Source organism: Sciurus carolinensis, chromosome 2, assembly GCF_902686445.1.
Source record: "Sciurus carolinensis chromosome 2, mSciCar1.2, whole genome shotgun sequence".
Lineage (NCBI taxonomy): Eukaryota > Metazoa > Chordata > Mammalia > Rodentia > Sciuridae > Sciurus > Sciurus carolinensis.
The window spans coordinates 73601554-73626856 of record NC_062214.1 but is presented as its reverse complement, the minus strand read 5'-3'; the positions used below and the strand labels follow the sequence as shown (position 1 = coordinate 73626856).

At 36.5% G+C, this 25303-nt stretch overlaps 1 protein-coding gene and 1 long non-coding RNA gene across 2 annotated transcripts in view; one reads left to right on the top strand and one right to left on the bottom strand.

Annotated features, from left to right (window-relative positions):
• Ube3a (ubiquitin protein ligase E3A) overlaps positions 1 to 5665 on the top strand; it is a 98556-nt gene extending 92891 nt beyond the window's left edge. The window contains 2 exon segments of the mRNA XM_047540694.1: positions 4209 to 4352; positions 5462 to 5665. Coding sequence (XP_047396650.1) covers positions 4209 to 4352; positions 5462 to 5582 — 265 coding nt within the window. The 3' untranslated portion in view covers positions 5583 to 5665.
• A 398-nt stretch (positions 5666 to 6063) lies between these two features.
• Positions 6064 to 25303, bottom strand: part of LOC124977257 (uncharacterized) — a 61550-nt gene continuing 42310 nt past the window's right edge. Inside the window, exons 8-9 of the long non-coding RNA XR_007107130.1 lie at positions 14370 to 14465; positions 6064 to 13208 (exon numbers count right to left, since the gene is read on the bottom strand). This is a non-coding gene — a long non-coding RNA (uncharacterized LOC124977257). The remainder of the gene's footprint in view (positions 13209 to 14369; positions 14466 to 25303) is intronic.

The window sequence follows — 25303 nt, the reverse complement described above, 5'->3', positions numbered from 1 at the left end:
AGAACTCTCTTCACCTTTTAACTGCTGTTCTCAAATTAGCTTGTGCTTTTCAGCGGGTGGCAGTTTTTGAAAGTCTTTTCCTCTCAGTGCTATAAGAAACCAGATAGTTACCTCTCTTCTACTTCACCGGTAGATATTGACCCCAACTAGGTCTTCCAGCCATAGTGCTATGTTCATGTCCACTTACATGCAGGAATTCATGGAGGAAACCTTATTGCCTAATTTTGTTGTGGGTCTTTGGTTTTTCCATTCAATTTGCAATTTTTGTAGGGGTGGGCATTTGGCAGAAAAAATATCAAAATAACTATGTCATTGCTACCATAATCACTTATCTTTCACTTGAATTTATTATTCTATCAGTATTGCCTTAATCTGTTATTTCAGTGGAGATTGTAAGATGATGATTTAGAATTTAGTTTTTCATCTCTTTTTGCTACGTATATACCATTACGCCATCTTTTTTCCTTATCAGTGGGTGCTATTTGTTTATGTTCTAGTGGAAAGGAAGCATGATAAAATGTACTTAAGGTTTTTAGAGCAAGATATTAATAATTTCAGTAGTGGCTTTTGGTTGGGTTTGCCTTCCTTCCTTTAACTATTACTGTGAACTCATGGGTTTTTTAAATGTAAATATGTAATGCATTTGACAGGGACTACTATATTAATAATATTCAAATTTCTTGGGCCTTTGTGTATTTTTAACATGACATTGTCTTGAAACTTTGACTATCAGAATTTTGAAACTTATCTTGAACATCGCACCCCTAGGCAAGGAATAAAACATTTTTATAAGAAATTATTGACAAATGGCATTTTTTTTTTTTTTTTTTTTTCACGGTGCTTGGGATTGAACCCAGGGCCATGCGCTTGCAAGGCAAGCACTTTACCAACTGAGCCGTAACCCCAGCCCAGCAAATGGCATTTTGAGTCAAATTTGGGGTATAAGGTATGACCTTTGCCATTGAATATTATTACTTGGATGACTTGACAGGGGAAAGAGCTACAAGAAATTTTTCTCAGTGTATCTCAGAAATAACCTCACATCATGTGGATGCAACCTAGGTTTGAACATTGTGGTTATTTCCAACCTTTTGCTCTTAGTAGTTATGTCACAGTGAATCTTTTTATGCATGTATCATTCCATACATATGTACAGTATCTTTAAAATAAATTGCTAGAAGTAGAATTGTTGCATCAAACAGTAGATGAATGTGTAATTTTGCTAGATACTGCCAAATTATCTGTCACAGAAATACCATGTTTTGTGTTTCCATCAACAGTATGTGAGAGTATCTTTTTGTCTCCCAACTTCCTAAACAGAATGTGGTGTTAAACTTGGGTGTTATTTCACTGTGGTTATAATTCCTCTTTATGAGTGAGGATGGCCATCTTTTATACTTAGGAGTTAGTTGAATTTTTTATATAGGCTTCTTGCTCATTTTGCTGTTCGGTTATTGATCTACTTCTTTATGTGTTAGGGAGATTAGCCTTTATATCTGGTAGATTTATAAATATTTTACCTAGTTTGTCATTTGTCTTCTGACTTTGCTTTCAGGGTTGTTTTTGTTTATTTGTTCATTTTGTTTTTTTCTTTTTTTGTTTTTTTAGACTATGGTCCCTAGTAGCAATTTGATCTTATTCTTTGTCCTTTTGTTACCTCATATATTAACCTTTTATTTCCTGAATTATTTTGCATACTTTTTATTTTTAAGTATTCTCATTTCTATTTCTGAAAATATTTCTGTTGTCCATCTCTCTAAGTGTTGTTCTTTTGATCACTGGCATTCTTTTTGATGTACTTTCCCTTCATGATGGTGTATGCTATTATAAATTCCTGTTGTTTATGATTCACTTTTTCTGGTGTTCTTTTGCTTCTCATTTGCAGGATTTTTCTATATCATCTTTATTTGGACTTTGAAATTCTGTTTTTCTCATTTATTTTTCTATATACCTTTTATTTTTTCCCTGAATCTGCTATTATAATATACCAGAGGGAGAAGGGAGGAGTTTGGGTGACTTCAGTAGTCTCTTAGTTGAGAGGACCCCTCCTTGTTATTACAGTAAGTGCAGTTTTATTTAACATAATTCATCTGTTTATGTGGTCCAGTGCCTTCTGATTTTTCAATTCCATCTTGTTTCATTAAAGGCCCCTTATTATCAGGCATTTCCATCCCTTTGTGACCAGTAGCTACTTTCAAGGAACACCTTTGTCCCCCTTCTCTTCAGGCACAGTGCCACTTCTGGAACTAGGCATTTTCTTATAGCCTTTCCTGGTTTGTTTTTCTTTTTCCTTTTTCTTTTTTCAGTACTAGGAATTGAAGCTAGGGGGACTGAGCTACACCCCCACCCATTTTAGAGATAGGGTGTTGCAAAGTTGCCCAGGCTGGCCTCAAACTTATGATCATCCTGCCTCAGCCTCCCGAGTGGCTGAGATTATAGTTGTGTGTGCCCAACTGTGTGACCTTTGCTTTTAATCACCCTGTTGCCAGTACTCTAACCTGCCCTCAGTAAGAAGTTCTCTCTTGGGATGGGGTTATAGCTCATTAGTGTTAGTCTGCATACCTTGCTTTTCCACATAGCACTTGCTAAACTTTGCTAGTGTTGGGTTCATGTATTAACTGATGATCATGGGTGTTCATTACCCCACTTAATTGACATTTGGATTTTATGCTCTATATCCTTGTTTTGGGCTTAGGTTTTGGTGTTTATTTTCTGTCCTTTTTGATCTGTGTAGATTTTCAGAGATGTGAATAGGATCTAATCCAGATAGCCACCACTTTTGTGTAGAAATCTGGAAGCTTCATCTTCTTCAGCTTTCTAAATAGATGCATTCTTAGGCAACTTACTCTAAGGTAAAGAAAAGATGAAGATTTTAATATCACACCTAACATAGAAAGTGAGGAATTTTGTTCAATAATTGCTTCCATTGTGCTGGTTGATAGTAATCTGTTTTTTAACTTCTTACTTAAAAATGTAACCAAAGAAATAGCTTCTTAACACTCGATTGAGACCTGGTCACTATGACTGCTGCCTACCTACCACTTCAATATCCGTCTTCCTCACTGGCATCTGATACTCTGCCTCCTCAAGAGTAGCTGGGTACAGTGTTGGAAGCTTTATTATCACCCACTGCAGGGCAGTTTTTCTTCCCCAGTAGAGGGCTCAGTGCTGGGGCAGATGTTTTTTCTCTTACCAGCTTCCCAAAAATACATAAACTGGGGTCTGATTCCTTTACTTCTTAACTGAGAGATGGTTCTGCAATTTGCATGTCCAGTTTCCATTCACTGTGTATATCTTTATTGTTTCATTTAGACAAGTGATAGGTTTACAGAAACAAGGTGGGAAGGATGTGAACAGTGGCAAAGAAGGGAAGCGGCAGGAGACTGAATAAAGTGATGAAATCTCATAAGACTTTTGAAACTTTAAGTCTTGGGAAACAGTGTGATTTGTTAGAAGAATGGAATTGTAACAATAAAATCACCAGCATTTGGGTTGTAAAAAAGAATATCAAAAACTAGAATTACAATTACTGATTTGGGTAGTTTGAAAGTGTCATGACATTGCACTTATTACATAGGTTTTAGGAATGCGATTAAATAATTTTCTTAAAGTCAACTGTATATGACATAAATATCTGAATAATTCTCTGCCTTCTTATGTAATACATAATACTTAATAAAAGTATTTTAGTTCATGTAAAAATTGTTTATGTTTGTATTACTGCTCATAAGTAGGTGGTTGTTATGTTGGTTTCTTTATTTGTATCATTTTGTAGTTTTCTCCCTTGTTCTCCTCTACAAAATTGAGAAAGGGGTGAAAGGATAAGTGGAGTAAGGGAGGAAAGATAAATAAAATATATACTTGAAGGCATCTTTTTCAATTTATAGAATTTTGCTTTTTGCTTGTTACTAACTGTATATTATGATTATACCATAGTTTTCAGTCATTTCTTTGTGTTAAGACATGTTTTGCTGTATTTGTTTTACTATTACAAATTATATAGGGATGAACTTAAATTTTATGTATTTAGAACTGTTTAAGATAAATTTGCCTAAGTAGAATTACTAAATAACCAGGAATGAGTACATAGAGTTCCTAATATTACTTTCAAGTTGTTCCCTGACATCATTTTTATACACTTTATAAGCTTTATATTATTGGTAAAGTGAATGTCACATTAATACCAGCGCTGTATCTTTTCTCATTAGGGAGTTCTGGGAAATCGTTCATTCATTTACAGATGAACAGAAAAGACTCTTCTTGCAGTTTACAACGGGCACGGACAGAGCACCTGTGGGAGGACTAGGAAAATTAAAGATGATTATAGCCAAAAATGGCCCAGACACAGAAAGGTAATTATTAAATTATGATTACATGACTTCTGAAAACCTTGCATTCCATATCATATACATGTGAACTATTTTTGTAGCTTTTGAACACTTTTCTGATTTTTTTTTTTTTTTTTTTTTTGGCGGTACTGGGGATCGAACTCAGGGCCTTGTGCTTGCAAGGCAAGCACTCTACCAGCTGAGCTATCTCCCCAGCCCCACTTTTCTGATTTTTATATAGGAATTTCCAAATCACATGAAGCATTAGATGAGAGAACATTTTGCTGTTATTGTCAGGAAATATTTTAAAAAGTGCCTCATTAAAAATTATTAGGGGCTTACATTAGTTTAGAGTGTTTCAGATTAGTATGATTCATTCCTTTTTGGTTTATTGTTTGTTAATTGAAAGTCATACTATATAATAATCTATTTAGAATAGTTAAGGATTAGAAGATTATCTGTACAGCAGTAGAATATGCTTGAAACCTCAGTTATGTGATTTTTGGCATTTAATTGTATTCTCTCACCATTGTATAGCTCCACATTTTTGTGGGATGAAGACCATACATGAGCTGTAGCATATTTAGTGGTTTAAAGGTATACACACATTTCCATTAATATTTATTCTACATTATTTTGATATATCATGGTGCTAATATAAATAAATTTATATTTGTTACAAAACATTTTCATAGTAATATGCCAGCACTGCTTCTAATAAACATTAAAGAGCACAGACCTTAAATCTTAGAACCAGTTCTGAATATTTTCTTTACCTTAGAGTAAGTTGCCTAACTTCTCAGTGACTTCAACTCGAAAGGATTTAGTATTAATCCACTTTGTATATTTCTTGTGAGAAGACTTAGTTAATTAACTCCCTAAAACAATAACTGGTTATGTTGTAATAAGTGGATGCAATTTGTTATCATCATCATGTTAGCATTAATTTATAAGGTAAAGACAAACTGATTCTTGGTGGTTGCAAAGCAAAAAGTTTATAATTTACTTTGATGTGTAGTCTTCATTGCAAACCATCTCACCTGTATATACCATCTAAAAATAGGAGCATTTAATACTGAGCATATTTCCCATGACTTATTATTTTCCTGTTTTTCCCCTTTCTCTCTATTTAGGTTACCTACATCTCATACTTGCTTTAATGTCCTTTTACTTCCGGAATATTCAAGCAAAGAAAAACTTAAAGAGAGATTGTTGAAGGCCATCACGTATGCCAAAGGATTTGGCATGCTGTAAAACAAAATAAAAACAAAAACAAAAAAAAAAAGGAAGGAAGAAAAAAAATGAAAAAAATTAAAAAATTTTAATAAATATAACGAGGGATAAATTTGGTGGTGATAGTGTCCCGGTACAAAAAGGCTGTAAGATAGTGAACCACAGTAGTCATCTATGTCTGTGCCTCCCTTCTTTATTGGGGACATGTGGGCTGGAACAGCAGATTTCAGCTACATATATGAACAAATCCTTTATTATTATTATAATTATTTTTTTGCGTGAAAGTGTTACATATTCTTTCACTTGTATGTACAGAGAGGTTTTTCTGAATATTTATTTTAAGGGTTAAATCACTTTTGCTTGTGTTTATTACTGCTTGAGGTTGAGCCTTTTTGAGTATTTAAAATATATATACCAACAAAACTACTCCCCCAAGGAAAACATTGCCACCATTTGTAGACCATGTAACCTTCAAGTATGTGCTCTTTTTTGTCCCTGTATCTAACTCAAATCAGGAACTGTATTTTTTTTTTTTTTTTTTTTTTAAAGATTTGCTTTTTAAACTTGAAGTCTTGGAAACAGTGTGATGCAAGTACTGCTGTTCTAGCCCCCAAAGAGTTTTCTGTGCAAAATCTTGGGAATCAATAAAGACAGAAGGGAGAACTTGGAATGTTTGAACTGCAGCCCTCAGAACTTTACTTTAGTAACAGCACAACAAATTAAAAACAACTCATGCCACAGTATGTCGTCTTCACGTGTCTTGCAATGAATTGTTTAGTAGCCAATCCTCTTTCTTAGTATATAAAAGGACAGGGATTTTTTGTTGTTGTTGTTGTTCTTGTTGTTTTAAGTTTACTGGGGAAAGTGCATTTGGCCAAATGATATGGTAGTCAAAGTTAGTAAGTTTGTTGTTTATTATAAACAAAAAGCATGTGAAAGTGCACTTAAATAAACTTTTTATTAATTATTACCTAGATTTTAAATAGACAATCCAAAGTCTCCCCTTCATGTTGCCATCATTTTGTTTAATCAGCTATTTTATCAAGGCACATGATCAGTGTTGCAGCGTAATGGAAAGGATGGCTGCTGTGCCTTGTGTTACTTAGTCATATAGTAAGCAGGCCTGGAAATGAATGGAGATATTACTCCTAAGAATTACATTGTATATCCCCAAAGATTAAATTTTACTTCAAAAAGTAAGTGTTAAAGATTACTTTCATGTACCACAGAAAAGTACAAGTAGGTTTAAGTTTCTGGATATTTAAAGTAGTAGTTTCCCTTTTCCTAGTATTCTGTGTCTGTGATGTTAATTTCTTTTATTACATTATAAAATAAAAGGATTATGTATTTTTAACTAAGGAGAGACATATCGATATATCATTTTACTGCAAGCTACAGCTAATGTGCTGAGCTTGTGCCTTGATGATTGTTTTAACTGATTACTGGAGATCAACCTGATGATTTGTTTGAAATTGGCAGGAAAAATACAGCTTTCAAATCATTGGAGGGGAAAAAGGATGTCTTTCAGGATTATTTTTAATTCTTTTAGTAATTGAAACAGAATTGTTATGTACTGTGATGCTAAATAAAACAGTGGCATTTTTCACCATAGTTTAGTGGAAAAAAGAAAATGCTTTCCATATTGTGATAAGGTAACATGGGGTTTTTCTGGGCCAGCCTATAAGTACCCTGTTAAAGGTATGTGTATACTACCTTGATGCAAGGGACCCTTGTGTGACTATAGTCATTTTAAAAGGCCTCTCATCCACTGTGCTTCTTATGTATTATGAAAGTGAGGAGAAATTAAATGCTCTGGGGACATTTTATATAATAAATTCATGAAGAAATTTGTGCTCTTCAGTTCTCAAGTTTTATTATCACAACAGTATTGAACTTCTACAATTGTAATAGCATGTCTGTGTGAAAAGTCTTAAAATGATAATCAGGTATAGGTTATCAGATTCATAATTCACATCAAATAGAAAATAGACTTAACAGAATCAAAAATAAAACTATCCTTAAAAAATTTTTAAGACAAAAAATGATCTTAGAAATTAATTGCTCTTGCTTAATACTTAGTAATCAATTATTCTGGGCATATTATCACTTCTGTTATTTCCTTTTCACTATTGTTTATTAGAACATCACTGAACAGTATCTTAAGAAAGAGGAAAACAATATAAATTTTAAATGTAGTAGCTACTTCCTATACCCCAGATGTTAGATTATAAAAGTACTTTTTTGGCTAGATATGCTTGTAAATTTTGGGTTTCTTTCAATTGGCCCACAATCTCCAGGAAGCTCTTGGGGCATGTTAAATTGTAAATTAAAGTTGGCTTTTAAAATAAAATGTAAGCTTCTTTTAGTATTACTGTAGAATATTTCAAACATAAAGCATAAAAACACAGCCTGCAACCAGACTTTGTGGAGCCTGGAATCTCCAGCAAATGAATTGAATGTCCTGACCCTGCACTGGGCTGTGGTTAATTGTGTGATGAAATCCACTTACAGTTTCTTTAACTTTAGTTTGGGATACATGACTATAGAGGGAGATACATGTCAAAAAGAAACTTGAAAATAAGGCTTTAAATAAACAAAATTTACTAATGTTATTCATTCTCCCTTGGCACGGGCATCTTATTGGAAAGGACAGTGGTTGTAATGTGCAGCATCATTCCCTTTTCCCATAAAAACATGGCTGTGCTGAGATTCCAAGCTCTTTTTAAGGATCTTCCTAAGAATCCATACAAACTGCCAGAGGAAGAAGTGTCTTCCCAAAGCTATTCTTTCTGTAATCTTGATTCCCTTTTACCTGCTTACCTCAAAAATATTTTTCTGTCCTTCCATCAACCTCTAAGGACTATCTGTACCTTTCCCATCCTTCCCTGGGGCACCAAAGAATAAAAATACACAAATTTCACTTGCTCCCTTTCTTGGTCTAGCAACCTTTTATCCACAATGTTAAGTGTGTAAGAATCGTCTTGTCTGGGGAGGAGAGGGTTTATAAGTGTAGAAAGTACCAAGCCTTTTTTCCCTTTCCTGTTCAAGACAGTGGATTGATATTTGTAACAATCACTGCAAGAAGATTTTGTTGAATACATGGACTGGATTTCATTATGAGAAAGGGCGTTAATCCAGTGCTGTTTCACTGAAGGTGCACTGCTCAAGGATGTTCATAATCTCTTAATTGCCGAAATCAAGAGCTCTTACCTTTAAACTGTGGCAGCACCCAAAACTTGAGCTACTTCTTCTCTAACTGCTCCTTTTTCCATAGCAACTCATCCAAGTCTTGGTTGGATACTCCTTCAGTTCTAAAGTTCTTATCTGAACCTGTCCCATTCTCTTTGGTTAGCCTCAGCACTTCCCAAAGATTCTTCTCCAGTTCCATACCTTCTGCTCAGACCTCTAGCTCTAGGTTATCTTTTTGGTGCTCAAAGCCAGTATACCTAAAAACAAAACTCTTAAACTTACATCTCTAGCAGCCATTCTTTACTGCTTTCTTAAAAGTGTCACCTTTGTCCTAAGTCATCAAAATCTCTCATCCTTTGTCCCTTCTTTTATCTCAGATCTTTCCCATTGTTACTCAATTAGGCTTCCTTTCATTCCTTGATCCTCTAACCCAACGGATGTTCTTAGTTCCTTCCTAACTTGTCTCCCTGACTCTAACTTCTTATTGTCAACCTTTTAATTCTGCTGAAATAACAGTTTTCCTACTTTTACCCTCCATCCAAAAACCTGTTCATTGAATAAACATCCAGGTCTGGCATCCTGTGTTCACCACAGACTGAGCCCAACCTACCTTCTCAGTTCTTGTATTACAGGCACCTCTCTCCACATGCACACTCCTACTCAGCATTTTCACTTGTCATAGACCCAATGATTTTATATTTCTCAAATATCCTTCAAGACCAAATTTTAAATGCACTTTGTCCATAAAGACTGCATTGAATACCCCCTCCCCTGCCCAAGTGCCTCCATAACCTCATAGCAGCCCACACATCTATGGTAGCACAGAATGGTGGGGAATTATTTGAACAGCGAGGATTTAGAATTCTTAAGGAGTGTTTCAGGCTAATCTTGATAAGATCCTTTCTACATTATAGCTTTGTTTTTGAAGCTTCTGTTTATTTTTTTTATAACTGTTACCTGGAATAAAAACAAATTCTTGGTGGGGATTGTGTTTCTCTAAGTCTTTATGTCTCTCAAAAATAGTAGGTGCTTAATTTGTTAATCCTTCCACAATCTTGACAAAACTTTGATTAAAATTTTTAAAAATATTTGAATTTTTAATGGTTAAGAATTTGTTCCCCAGTGAGGAGGCTCCCTGAAATCATTGACTCTTATCATTTTAGCCTGTGGAAAGGAAGATCAATAAGAGGTATGAAAAGGCCCTTAAAAGCAAGATTTTTATGTAACTTTTCCCTCTTCTGGTACACTGGCAACCAGAAGCCTCTCTGTATCTACACTCTTCCCTTCTCTCCCTGTGGAAATAGGGGCTGAGATCTTACACCATTGTGCTGTTGCCAGCCACTCATGCTTATCAAGGAGTGATTCTCAGATCCTTAACCCCTCAGCCGAACACTGCTCTCTCTACTAAATGAAGCATTCACCATGGTGAGTGCCTTCTGTATGAGAGACATATTTAGCATTTTCTTATACTCTAAGTTGAATTCCTTTAGGTTCTGAAGGGAGTTATAGTGCACAGCCTTGTATACATGATCTTTCATTTTCATAGAATAGATCACTGTGACTTGACACCTTGCCCAAAGTCCCACACCCAGTAAATAGATGAACAGGGGAGCTGGACCCACATCAATCTTAAAATCTGTCATTTTCCCATTGCCAAAAATCAAACATCAAATCAAGATTCTTAGACTCAACTAAGCAGGACCTGGGATAATTATTCTAATTACCTTCTTGTCCCTAGGAAACCAGAGAAAATAGGATTGGATGTATCTGGGAAACAGTACACAGTGGTTGAGGGTGCAGCCTTCAGAGTCAGATGACTCTGGTTTTCGGTCCTGGCCCTGCCATTCCCTTGGCTTGGATTATACCCAATCCTACCTTATCACTGGTTGTCATGATTCAAAGAAATTGAGATACATATGCTAGATAACATCTTGCAAGACATCCTGAGAGACAGATGGGTTCTCCCAATATTTGCCAGAAAAATAAGAGAAAGGAAAGTCTACTGAGAGGTTGGAAATGTTTGTAATAAAGATTTGTTGAGCAAGAATTGACCTTCCCTCCTCCATCTGAAAATGGAAGAGGAGTGCTTTCCCTCATCATTGTTTAATTGATATAATTCACATACCATAAAATTCACCCTTTTCAAATTGTAAAATGTGTGGTTCTTAGTATATTCACAGAATTGTGCAATTGTCATCATTATATAATTCCAGAGCATTTTCATCACTGTTCTTAATCCCCAGCCCCTGGCAACCACTAATCTACTTTCTGCCTATGGATTTGCCTGTTGTGGACATTTCATATCAATGGAATTATACAATATGTGGCCTTTGTGTCTTTTTTTCTTCCTCCCACTCGAAGTAATGTTTTCAAAGTGCATCCATGTTGTAGCATGTTTATCAGTACCTCGTTTCTTTTTGTGGCTGAATAATGTCATTGTATTGATATACTGTATTTTGTTTATCTACTCAGTTGATGGATACTTGCGTTGTTTCTGCTTCTTGGCTATTATGAATATTACAACTATGAACATTTGTGTACAAGTTTTTATGTGGACCTACGTTTTCATTTCTCTTGGTTATATCTTTTAAGCATCTTATAGTTTTAATTCTTATATTTAGGTCTTTGATCCATTTTTTGCATGTGGTGCATTGTAGGGATCCAGTTTCATCTTTTTGGTATGTCGATATCTAGTCATACAAGCAACAACTGTTGAAAAGACTTATTATTTCCTCATGAATGGTCTTGGCACCCTTGTCAAAAAACAATTGACCATAAATATAAGACTTTAATTTTGGACTCTCAGTTTTATTCCATTGTTCTATATGTCTATCCTTATGCCAGTTACCACACTGTTTGGATTACTATAGCTTTGTAGTAAGTTTTGAATTTGGGATGTATGAGTTCTGACTCTGTTCTATTTCAAGATCATTTTGTCTATTCTGGGTCCCTTGTATTCCACATGAATTTTAGGATCAACTTGTTAATTTCTGCAAAACAAGCACCTGGGATTTTGATAGTGATTGTGTTGAATATATAGATCAGTTTGAGGAATGTTGCTATTTTAACAGTATTAAATTTTTCAATTCATGAATGTGGAGTGTCTTTCCATTTGTTTAGGTCTTTAGTTTCTTTCAATGATGTTTTATAGATTTCAGTGTATAAGTCTTGACCTCTTTGGTTAAAAGTTTTCCAAGTGTTTTATTCTTTTTAATGCTATTACAGACAATTGTTTTCTAAATTTTCATTTTTGGATTATTCATTGCTAGATCTAGAAATATAATTGATTTTTATGTATTGACCCTGTATACTATAGCTATTCTGAACTCATTTATTCTAATTTTTTTGATTCCTTAGGATTTTCTATAAACAAGATCATGTATCTGTGAATAGAAATACTTTTACTTCCTTTCCAGTCTGAATTCTTTTTATTTCATTTTCTTGCCTAAGTGCCCTGGCTAGCACCTCCGTACAATATTGAATAGAAGTGGCAAGAGTGGAAATCTTTTTCTTGTTCCTGATTTTAGGGGGAAAGCATTCAGTCTTTCACCATTAAGTATGATGTTAGCTGTGGGTTTTTCATAGATGCTTCCAAGTTAAGGAAATTCCCATCTATTCCTAGTTTGTTGAGTGTTTTTATCAAAAAAGGGTATTGGACTTTGTCAAATGCTTCTTCTGTATCTATTAAGGTTGTCATGTAGTTTTTGTCCTTTATTCTATTGATATGTTGTATTACATTGATGGATTTTTGTATATTGAACCAACCTTGCATTCCTGGAATAATCCCACTTGTCTATGCTACATAAACCATTTTCTATGCTGCTGGATTTGGTTTGCTAGTATTTTGTTTAGAATATTTGCATCTATATTCATAAAGGATATTGGTCTGTAGTTTTCTTGTTATATCTTTGTGTCTGGTTTTGGTATCAGAGTAATACTGGTCTCAGAATGAGATGGGAGTTTCTGGTTCTTAAGCCCAGCAGCATATGTTTCAAATTAACTACTTCAGCACCTTGACCTGAGATCTTTAGATGTTGGAGAACACAGGAATGGTACTTGACTCTAAAGTGTGGAAAGGGTCCCAAGGTAAGATATGCATGAAATGACCTGTGGAAGCTGAATAAATGGCACTTTTGCCAGTGATGGGGTCAAGGTGGGTATTTCCCACGGGCCACACATGTTCGGTGTAAGAAATGAGCCATAAGCTGTCTTGAAAATAACCCTGTGCATGTGGCCTTCCTGCCTGAATCCAGGCACCCAGCAGATGAGTACCATCCAGTGTAGAACTGTCAGGACGGGAGAGGTTGGAAGCTAGTATCCAAGCCAGGGAATCTCATTTGGGATTCCCAGGAGGCTGTATTCCAGGAAAGAAAGTCATTACCCTCACCCCTGGTAAAATGTCATATTTACAGCTGCAGCAGCTTGATAAGGCAGGATCCTCTTCTGTAATTCCCTTTCCTGTAGAAGGGCCAGAAACAGCTGTTGAGTGGGAAATAAATGGTAGGAGGAGGAAGAGAAAAGAAGCAGGTTGCCCACACCTCTATCTTTAGGGTTTCCACCCACAGGAAGACTTGAGCAAGAAGCAGAGCTATGCCTTCAATTAAGAGAGTTTGGCATTTTGATAATTCATTACTATAGACTTTATAGCACCTCTCCGTAAAGTTGCTTTGTTTGTTTCCAGAATGTGACTGGAAGAGTTACATGGCTTGAGGTTTTATACCTAGGAAAATTAAAGAGCAGGCTTGCAAAAAGTATAAAGTTGTGTTTGTCTCTCACTACCACTACCCAGACACCAAATCCTCATGATTCAATAAATCAGACCCGAAAAGGATTTAGGACACTTGAGATGATATTTATGATGAGGAAAGATGCTTAGGAGATTTCAAACTTGGTTTGGATTCTATTCCAAGTGAAGTGTGAATTTTTTTTCATTTCATTAACATATTTACCAGGGAAATGCCTATTGAATGCTTGCCATTTTGCAGGGTCCTGGAGGTTTCAGGTTTATTCAGAGCTGCTTTGTTGAACCAAGGAGTCAATTATGGGAAATGATCTAATTAGGCCAGATATATACAAAAAGCACTGAGGGCAATAAGAGTATGTAAAAGTATGATTTGGCCTGAAAATTGAGATCCAGAAACTTCTTACATGGATGAAAGTTTAAATCTTAGATGGGTAGTTGTATACTAGACAGGTGGGTAGGGAGTATTCACCTGAGTGTAGGGTTCAAAGGCATCATGTTGGGATTAGAAAGACAGGCAGGTCAGATCACGGAGGGCCTCATAGAGCATACCAAGGACTTTTGGACTAGACACTGTAGACACTGAGAAGCTATTTTACAATGTGAGCTGTAAGAGCTCACAATGGTCTTTGCATTTAGTAGATTAGATTATTACTATAATTCTAGAAAGGCAGATAGCCTAAGGGTAGAAGGGAAGGGACAGTTTCAGGCAAGTTCAGAATTAGGACTGGGTGACTGGTTGGATGTTCTTGCATGGGAGAGTAAGTAACTGAATGGAGAGTGGTGCTATTAGGTCTACACAGAAGAGGAACAGATCTTGGGGGGGAAATTAGCACACTTGGGACATATTTTAATTGCAGAATCTAGGGGATCTGTACCTTTGCAGATAAAAACTGGAAGAAGAGGAAAGCCTCCAGAGAAGATAAAAATATATGACTCCAGCCTGTAGAGCATCTCGCCATTTCCCTGGAGTACTGTCATCAGTAAAAGGGAATAAATGGAGAAGAGAAGGTCAAGGACAGAATCCCTGGAAATGCTGTAACTTGACGGTTACACAAGTTATCCTCATTGTAGCTTTTAAAAGAAAGGCAGACACATACTTAACATCACATGAAGACAAATCAACCAAGTGAAAATATTTCAAAACTTTTGAGATATAAACTCCAAAATAATCAATTACATGTTTTCCCTTTTTGGTCCCATTCCTATACCTAACATTGTAGTGTTCATCTCACTTCTCAGTGAATCCAAAAGAGCACAGTAATGAGATCAAATGAGGTATTCTTACTCTCGAGATAATCACCTAGGCAGAAGATAACTTGCAGGTGCTTTGAGCTGAGATTAGTGTAGAAGATCCCAGTTCACCACAACTTGAGCCTTTGTCAAATGAAAGTTGTTCCATTTTCTCAGAATGCATTTCAGAAGTTACCCCCAATATGCTTACATCCAGCACCCACACCCAATGAAAATGCCATTATCTTCAACACGTAATAGAACTGACGTGTTTTCAAATTTAAATTGTTCCCCCAAATTATACTGTAATTCTGTAGCATCTTACAGTATGAATGTTTACTTCATTATTGCCTAACCTCATCCTTAAATTATAAGCTCCATGAGAGTAGGAATACATTTGTTTTCTTTACTCCAATGCCTAGTACATATTTGTATGAATGAAATTATGATTGCAAAGCCAGACTTATCAACCAGACTTCCAGATTTCTACAAATCAACCAGTAAAAGGTAGTAGGAGACTTGTTCCTGCATGTGAAGAGCCATCTTGAATGGAGTTTTTATGGCATTGAGAGGTTTCTTACACCTTCCCACTGTGTGCGGACAACACAGCCACATGTTGCTCTTATGAGCACAACTGGTTTCGGCAAAGCAGTAAGGGGAAAACCAGCTTGTGTTCCAATATATTCCTAAGATGGTGGTGAGTAAATCAATCATGTTTTCCTAAGTGACTTTACTTTTCATGAGGGCTTCTGCATTTCCTCCTACTCCTCTATCCTCATTCCCCAATTCACATTTGTAGTCCTATTATTCACCTAAGACTGGCTCTTTTGTTTCATCATAACCATCTGTATGCTTTCATGCTTCTCCATAACCAACCCATAGAGGAAATACAATGAACACTGAATCCATATGAAGCGGAGACAGTCATGAGGGCCCGTACAGGGCCACTCCAGGGGACAGGAGTAGCCTCTGTTTGCAGGTTGGCCTCACTTCAGTAATCTAATTCCACATACAATACTTTAAACTTGCAATTATTTATCTGTGTGAATTCTGCTTTCCTATGTTACTTTTATTATCATGGAATTTAAATATTTATGAAATACACAGATATAAAGGTCAAGGAGAGCTGTACCATTATTCATTAAAATGTCAGTGCCACTGTGTACACACACACACACACACACACACACACACACACACATATAAAACCTCAGTCTGAAATGCTGACTACTTTTGTGACAAGTTAAAGTACTTGGATTGTGGAAGGTGACTCGGTGTTAAAAGTAAACTTAAGCTCATTTTGCCCAACCCTCATTTTAGGATACTTAGATGCCAAGCTGTGCATCACTTGGCCCAAGATTACTCTAGTGATTGCATTTATATAAATAAAGCTAGAAACCAGTGCTTCTGCCTCCCACTCATAGCTTATTCCACAGTATCATGCCAATGTAGCTTCAGCTTCCTTCAGTAGGATTGTCTTCGCCTAATTAAATGTGAGAGCTCCCCTTAAGGGTTTGGCTTGGGAGGGGGAGGCTCTTCTTTCATCAATCAGCTTTGATTTGTTAGATTGTTTTTATTATGAAACATTGAGAAATAGGAGCCAAACTCCCATTTCTGTTCCCTCCCAGCCCACTGAAGAAACAAAATTTGCTAACATTCCCCAAATTATTATCTTTTACTCTCTTTTTTTTTTTACAGTAAGCAATACTGCCAAAAGGCTTCCCAGAGTCATGTTCCTCTTAGATATTTCTCCTTGAAAACTGGTGTTTGGTATGAAGATGAAGCCTGGTGTGGAAAGTTCAAGACGTGCCCTGCAGTGTCCCAGCCCAGACTGCCTTTTGCTGTCTATTTTTGCCACTTGTCTCCATGTGTCCATTTGAAGGGCTGAGGGGCCAGCTACAACCTGGGTTCACTGTCTTACTGTTTAAGTCCTGCCTTGATTGCTGTGATTTTATAGAAGAGGAAGGAATTTTTTCTCCCTGAGTTCAGGAGCAGTCTTGAGATCAGGGTAAGAGTTTTCATTGGTAAGTATTAAGAAGCAGTTGGTAAATGATAAATGGGTAGACAGGGGAGGGATACCTTAGGAAAACAACTGCCCATTCTTTGTGGTGATAGAATTGCTTCCAGTCTCTTCAAGAACTATTTTCTGTCTTCTTCCTGCAGCATAACTTCTGACTCCTGGAACATTCAGTGCTCCCTCACTTCCTTTATTCAAGGGGCTCTTGGAAAAGGAATCTTGAAAGAGAAAATGTGCAGGATGTGGGGGACTTGTGACTCTTTCCAACAAATTAGGTGTTTCACTCAGGAGAAAATCTTGCCCTAAGATGGCTTGAATCTCAGTCAGCAGAGCTGCATCTATTTGTACCTCCTCTGGGCCATGGAGATTGTTCATTGGCGTTTTCTTTTGGAGGTGCTCCACACTTCGGTTTCCATGGACTACGTATTTAAGAGACTTGCCTTTTGATTCCCTGTCAGTGATTGGATCTCTAAGATCACTCAGCACAATGTTTGGGTGCCTGCTAAAGTTGCTCAGGATTCCTTCTTCCCCATGTGGTTGTAGACTCTTTTCCACAGGAAGCTTTCTCTGTTGTGCTCCTTGCTCTGGACTCTTGAGAGACTCTAAAGATGAAACTAGAGCTGACTTGCTCTCCTGTCTGGAGGAGAACGTTCTTTTCACAGTTGCCCTTGGGTCCTCTTCTTTGGAGTCTGCCTTCAGGGTCACCCTGGGAACTTCCTGGGTCTCCACTTTCTTAATTAGGCCTTTCCTGCAAGCTGGGCAATGTCTCTCTTTGTCCAGACAAAACTGAAATAGCATGTTGTTCTCCCTTCCTCTCCTGTTCTTGACTATTGCCTTCACCGCTGCCTCACTCTCATCTACCAAGGTGGTGCTGTAGTTGGAGAACATGCTTTTGGAGGTTAGCTGTTTGACCAGCTCCTTGTTGCCCAGCAGTCGGGCATGTGCCAATTCTGACCTTTGGAGCTTTGAGTAACATCGCTTATAAAAGGTTTTCTGCTCCATTAGCCAGGCATTGGCTTCATATTTCTTCATGGACTCCAGAAAACTGAGTTTTTTTTTCAGCAAATTCTCTTCTTTCCAGTTGAAGGACAGAATTGAGTAGTACTTCTCCATTTCTATAACTTTATGCTTTTTCCAAATACAGAAGAGTCCTTGTTTCCCTGGTTGCCTCAACTGTCCCCAAAGCTCTGATAGTTGCTCTGCTGATGGTGTCTCCATGAGATGTCCAATTGGGCCTGGGAATCTGACATTTCTCTGCCCACCTGAAGACCTGGCAGACAGTGTTCTGTTAGACCTGTGAGGATGCTTAGTGAACTGCGTGTACTATGAACACAGGGTTCTATTATGGCTTCCATTGTTTGTTAAGAATTTTGTGGGTTGCCAGGACTTAACAGTATGGTGGCCAGGTGTTTCTCCCATAGGTAGGAGTCCTGGGAGACTTGTTCATTGGCCTATTTACTGTAAGTGTGACTTCCACCTGAAAACTGTCCCCTTCCCACAGGGAGGGGGACTTGAAGGCAGTCTACCATGTCTCTGTGATGGAGCTGAACTGGCAGGGTTATGGCTGAAAAGTTTATGTATTTAACTTTCCACTTCCCTGGCAAGTGATGAAGGGAAATTTTCAAAAATCTTATTAAAAGATATGAGATTTAGAGTTTTAATCTAATAATCTATGTGCTCATTGAAAATGATAATTTTAAATAGTTTTATTATACAAACCTCCCAAGGACAGAACTGGCCAATTGGTTGAAATGGGGCCCCTTCTGTAATTGTGATATTTAAGAACTTTATTCAAAGATGAGATTGCCAGGAATTAGGGAGGAGAAAAGGCAAAGAAAGAGAATAAAGAAAAAAGAAAATGAGGGCATACTTGCTGACAGTAATGAGTATGTGGATGTCAGGTTCAAAATATGTGGCTCTGGTTGGATGTTAGACCTTCTCTAAACATCCTTAGACAGTGACAGCACAGTGGGCACAGATTCCCTAGAGGGTGCAGGTATCATCCTGGAGAGGCTTTGAATTCCTATCCCTGTTATGTCATTCCTCAGATTGCAGCTCCATTGACATGATCATCTTCATAATAAGCTGGTATATTTGTTCTACCAAGAATTTAGGTTATTATGTGATTCCAGCCACTTAGCAAATCAAGGTTAATCAAGGTTATAACTTCTTCTTTTTTTTTTTTTTTTTTTTTTTTTTTTTTTAATGACTGACCTTTTAGCTGCTATAATCGCCCTTTCCTTAGGGTTTGTTGATGTTTTTCTATACATTGTGTAAATCATTTATGCTCTTCTCCTTCTATCCAACTTATACCTATTTTCCAGACTATCCCCAATTCTCCTCAGCTAGCATACCCAGCCCTCTTTTTAAACATTGTATACCTGAAATAGATCTGCCCCTTTCTTCAGTTCATCACATGTTCTTGAAGCCACATAGCATTTCACAGCACAGACTCTGCCTATGTACTACTTCCTTAAGAGTTACTGCTTTGACTAGCTTTGCTGTGTAAAGACACAAAGCTTTAATAATTCCCTTTTCTTAACAAGGGGCCTTACCTTGGTTTATATTTAGGGTTAAGGGAGTAATTTTTTAGTGAAATTAAATGATATAAAAGTTATTTCTAAATTAGAAAATGTTACATAAATCTAAATGTGTTTTCATGAATTTAGGTTGCCCCAAATATCCAGACCAGTCTTCCTCCACTGAATGCCTGTTAGGCAGTTTGGTGAGCTGACCACAAATGTATCTCAAGCCATAGATAGTCTGAGCCAATCAGAGTAATGTCATCTGCCTTGCCACAGATTGAATTGAATTGTGCTGGCCTAAACCACTTTAGACTATGAGATGTGGTAGAGTGCTTACTGTGAGCCTGGAGGACTATGCTTATTTTCATGTGAGGTTTGGGAAGCAGCACTCTGCCCAAGCAAGGAAACTTGTGGTTCAGTTGCTGATGTCAGCCTTCCTACCACCAAGGAAACCCACCCTTGAGATGACACTATGGATAGCTGTGTGGAGAGACAGAAGAACCCAGTTTTAAAATCACATCTCAAGTTTTCAACTAATATTCTTTTAACTGATAAGCTATAATTGACATAGAAAAATTTATACTTCTTAGCAGAGTATCAGATTTTTTTGGTGTAAAGAGCAGACTTTGAAAATGAAGTTGGCTTGTCACATACTGTACGAGAGGATCACTTTATGACATCATCAACCTTAAATGGCAGGCAAACCATCTCCATGGGTTGGGCAGTTTGATTGTTTAATTACAATTGATGAAGGGACTGAACTTCTCCAGTTGTGCCTTTATTGATTATCTTTCCCTTCCTCTCAGGGTTGTAGCTCCTATTCCAAGCCCCTACAGATCAGAAATCCTAGTTCATTTTACAGTTAACACATTTCTGTCATCCTTTTAAATAGTGAGCTTCGCCCTACAATGTTCTAAGTGTAGGGAGAGAGGCATGGGCTGTGAACTGGAACCAGGAAAGAGGCACTAAATGAAGGTGGGCAGAACACTGGAAGTCTTCCTGACAAGGCATTCACTCCTTGTGACTCTTTGAAATGAGTTTTAAATCATTTTTCTCATTTGACTTTTGAGAATATGAGGCTTCCACAACCTGTATCTACAACTCAAGTAAAACCTGTCTAGTTGTAAAAAGCTTGTATACACCCTACTGGGACAGTGTGGCACACTGATTTTCTTAAATCTAGGTCTTTTTCAAGGTGTTTTGACCTCATTGGCCTTTTGGTCAGCTATAACTTTTAGGCACTTGTGGTAACAGCAGGTTTCTATTTGGCAGGGAAAGTAGGTAAGGTCCAGTTTTAGCCATTCTCAACAACCTTGATAGCAGATGATAAAGAAAGCCACTATATTACTTAAATTTTTTAGCCAGCACACACAGAAGTGCTCACATGAGGTCCTGTAAGCTCTCTGTTCAGGGCATTGGTAATCTTGATCCCAAGATAGGATTTGCCATCTTATTCCCCATTTCTGCATGTTTAGGGATCAGGTCTGGGAGTCCTTCCTGGAAGCCAGGCTACAGGCCTTGAATTCCCAAACCCTGCTCTCCAAGGTGGAGAAGGTCTCTAAGAGTATTTTATGTAGGATACATAATGTTGAATATGCTCAATTTCACCAGGAAAAATTCATCTTTTCATTTACTTACTGGTCATTGATATATTAAAATGATAGAGTTAGCAAATAAGGATATACAAAAAGTTACTTTGATTATATGTTCAAAAATTAAATACAGATATAAAAAGACATTTTTAAGAGAGAAATCTTGTCTACAGCTTTCAGTTAGAAGGGAAAGATGCCAGATGGAACATGGTTCTACACAAAAGAATGAATTGGGTATGTAAGTATGAATGTGTGTGTATATTTATATTACAGATATAATATACATAGCCTAAATAATTAGATGTTATTATTTAAATCTGTTTAAACAGTTTTCAAGTGAAAGTTATATACTGTGGAATTTATAAATTAGGTGTAAGTAAAATTGTGCAAATAATAGACCAAAGGCCAAAGAGAAGAAATGGAAATGCAAAATTGTAAAGTTCTTATACTATACATAAAGGAGTATAATATCACTTGAAGATTGATAAAATGTACATGACAAACTTACTTAATTATATAATTAAAATAATTGTAGTTCATAACCTAACAGATAAAATGGAACAGTACCAAATACTTTTTAGGTTTCAGTTTTACACCCCCAAAATATGTTGAAGTCCTCACCTCTGATACCTGTGACAGTGACCTTGTTTGAAAATAGAATCTGCAGATGTAATCAATGTAGGATAAAGTTATTAGAGTGGGCTGTAATTCAATATGAGTGATATCCTTATTAGATGATGGCCATGTGACAGTGGAGGCAGAAATTGGAGCAATGTATCTATAATATGTATCAATGTATCTATAATACTTTTCATGGGATGACCCATGAAAAGTATTAGACACTAGAACAGGCAAACAGGATTCTCCCCTTTGGGTTTTAGAGAAAACATGACCCTGATGATTTCAGATGACTAGGCTGAAAAACTGAGACAATTTGTATTGTTTTGCCAAGATAGACCATATTCTGGTCCATACAAATATAAGTATGTTCAAAACTGAATACAGAGTAGTGAGAAAAATGATATTCTATATCCTTCGTTCCTTTATGGAGCTATCAGAAAAGAAAAGAAACTACAGAAACTGGCTAAAATAACCTTGTCAGAACTCTGGGGAAAAGATCAAAGGTCTGTAATAACCAAGCAATTTCCCTGTGAAGAAGCCACATTCAAAATGGTAGGAGAGAGACTTTTTTTCTCTTTTGACTTATATCTTCCCCTTTACTTTCCCCACATGGATTAATTTTTGATATAGAGAAGATAGCAACCCAGTTCTCAATTCCCTCCCTCAAGCCAGAAGGAGCAGAATAGATCTGATCTGAAACATTCTAACCTGCCCTGGGGCTTCTTGCAACAGTAGCTGTCTCAGGTAACTGAGATCGCAGAGTGGGAAAAATGCAGCCACTGGTACTGGAAGTTTCAGTGGTGCTATGGAACAGAGATGCTTGGGCAAGGGATTGTGTGTGAAGATGCAATAGAGAGAAACTAGGTTGAGACTGGAAAATTAAGATATTAAAAAGTAACTGTTTATGAAAAGGAAGTGAGAAAGTCCCACACAGACTTAGAAGATGCATGTTCACAAGAGCCAGGGAAGCCTTTTTAAACTTTTTCCTCCTCTGATCCCCAGTCTTGGATATACTCTACTAAATCAGTGAAGGATGTGTGTGGCATGGAGGAAGTCTTCAAAAGAGAAAGTTGATTGTATTTTCAAATGCCCAGTTTTCAACAAAAACTCAAAAGTGTACACAGAAGCAAGGAAAATATGGCCTATCCAAGAGAACAAAAGTAAATTGGCAGAAAATATCTCTGAAGAACCATAGACACTGGACTTAAAGTAAGTCTCTAAAACAATGTCTTAAATGCTGAAAGGGCTAAAGGAAAACATATACAAAGAATTAAAATCAGAAAAATGAAATGCAAGCAAAGACTATCAACAAAAAAGAAGAATTACAAAGAGGAATCAGATACTTTGGAACTCAAAATATAACAATTTTAAAAAATTTACTAGATGGGATCAACAGCAAATTTGAGCTGGTAGAAGAAAGGATCAGTAAACTTGAAGACAGAAAACTTTAAATTATTGAGTCTGAGGAACATAAAACACGGGAGAAAAATGAACAGAGACTAAGGGATTTGTGGTACATCAAGGGAACCAATATGGGATCTTTAGATGTAAAAGTAATTGGTAAAGGTTAACACATTGACAAATATTAAACCAAGTATTATTTTGGTTTGTAACTCTATATAGCTTTTAAGAAACAAGTACCTAAAAATTATAAATCCATGTTAATATGTACAGAATGTATAAAGATGTAATTTGTGACATCAGTAAACTTGGGGACAGAGCTCCATAGGAGTGGAAGCTTTGTATGCAACAAATTTAAACTGGTATCAGTTCATATTAAATTAAAAATATGAGAAGAGAGAGAATCAACTAATGTATAAATTCAAAAAGCAGTAGTTAATGTTTAAGGAACACATTAGTGTTTGAGTCTCAGGGCAAAAATTTCCAGAAATCCTACAAAAGAAAATGGAAGAAAAAGAAAGGAAAAGAAAATAGAAGAATTGCATATTTCTTTTTCACAGCTCATGTAGTTTTGTATGATAGCATCACACACATCTAGTTAGAAATCACTGAAGAAAGGAAAATCCTAGGGATATCAGTCTGACAGTCTTATTTCATTTAAATTCATGTTCCTTTCATATCAGTTCTCTTTTGAATGCTGGGTTCTCTACATTTCTCTACCTATAAATTTTGAACTTTTTCATTTATACTTTCTTAATTATACTTCCTTACTACTGTGCATTTCTGTTGTTACAATTTTATTTTATTTTTTCATTTTTTTAAGGATCATGTCCAATAATTAAAGGGCCTGGCAAACATGCCCTGTTGTGTCATCTTTTGCATATCAGCTTAATGGGTACAGATAAAACATGGGTTGGAACTTGAGTTAATAATTACTGAGAGCCTAAATTGTACTAGGGTTTTATTCATTTTATTTAATCTTCCATGGGAGATATTTCAAAAACCTATAATAATTTAGAGTCGGGCACAGTAGCACACCTGTAATCCCAGCTAACCAAGAGACTGAGAAGAAGGTTGCAGATTTGAGGCCAACATCAGCAACTTAGCAAGAACCTGTCTCTAAATAAAAAAAGAGCTGGGGCAGTAGCTAAGAGGTACAGCAACCCTGGGTTCGATCACCAGTATGGAGTGGGGCGAGTAATAACTTTAGAAATCTATATGGTTTTCCCATTGTAACCACAAAGAAAATATTTGTAGAACATACACAAAAGGAAATGAAAAGGGAATCTAACACTACAAAAAATCAGCTAAACACCATTGCCTGTATTGGAAGAAAGAGGGAAAAAAAAGTTATTAGTTTTTTCCTAAGAAAAGAAAATGTCAAAAGTAATTCCTTATCAGTGACTACTTCAAATGTAAATGGATTAGCCAGGCATGGTGGCGCATGCCTGTAATCCCAGCAGTTTGTGGGAGGCTGAGGCAGGAGGATCTCAGGTTCAAAGCCAGCCTCAGCAAAAGCATGTGGAAAATTCTCCAGGATAGACCACAAAGCAAGTCATAATAAATTTTAAGCAACTCAGTAAGACCCTATCTCTAAATAAAATGCAAAATAGGGCTGGGGGTGTGGCTCCACGGTCAAGTGCCCCCAAGTTCAATCCCTGGTAATCCCCTATATCCCCCCAAAAAGAATGGAATAAACTCCTTATTTTAAGAAGAATCAATTTTTAGGTGATCTGATACATGCTATCAATAAGGGATTTACTTTATATCTAAAGAAAAGATATTGCATACAAACGTAACCAAAAAAGAACTCAGGCAGGGAGGGGCGTGTCCATGGTAAGGAGAGAAAAAACAGACTTTTATTAAAAAAAAAAAAAACTTAGAAGAGACAAAGGGCAAGGGCATTATACATTTTGATTAAAGTGTTCAGTTTCTGAAAAAAATGTAACAGTTATGAACAACAGTAAACAGTACAAAGTATGTGTAAACACTGACAAAATTGAAGGAAGAATTAGTTTTATAACATTAGTTGTTTAATACCTCACTTTTGATAATGGAAAGATTAATTAAAAAAAAAGTTTCAGTACCGTAGACCAGTTGGACCTAATAGACATCAAGAACATGCTTCCAAATAGCCACAGAATATACATTTTTTCCAATTGCATATGGAAAAGTCTCCAGGATAGAGCACAAAACAAGTCATAATCAATTTTAAAAGATGTATCATACAGAATATCTTTTCTGATCATAATGGCATGAGACCAGAAATCAGTAAGAGAAAGAAAACTTCCTTTAATGTGGAAATTAAACTACCTAACCACGCATAAAAGCAGAAATTGCAGGGGAAATTGGAAATGAAAAATTAACTGAGGATATTCACACAAGTTTGAACAAGGATAGATTATCAAACCTGAAGATAGCTC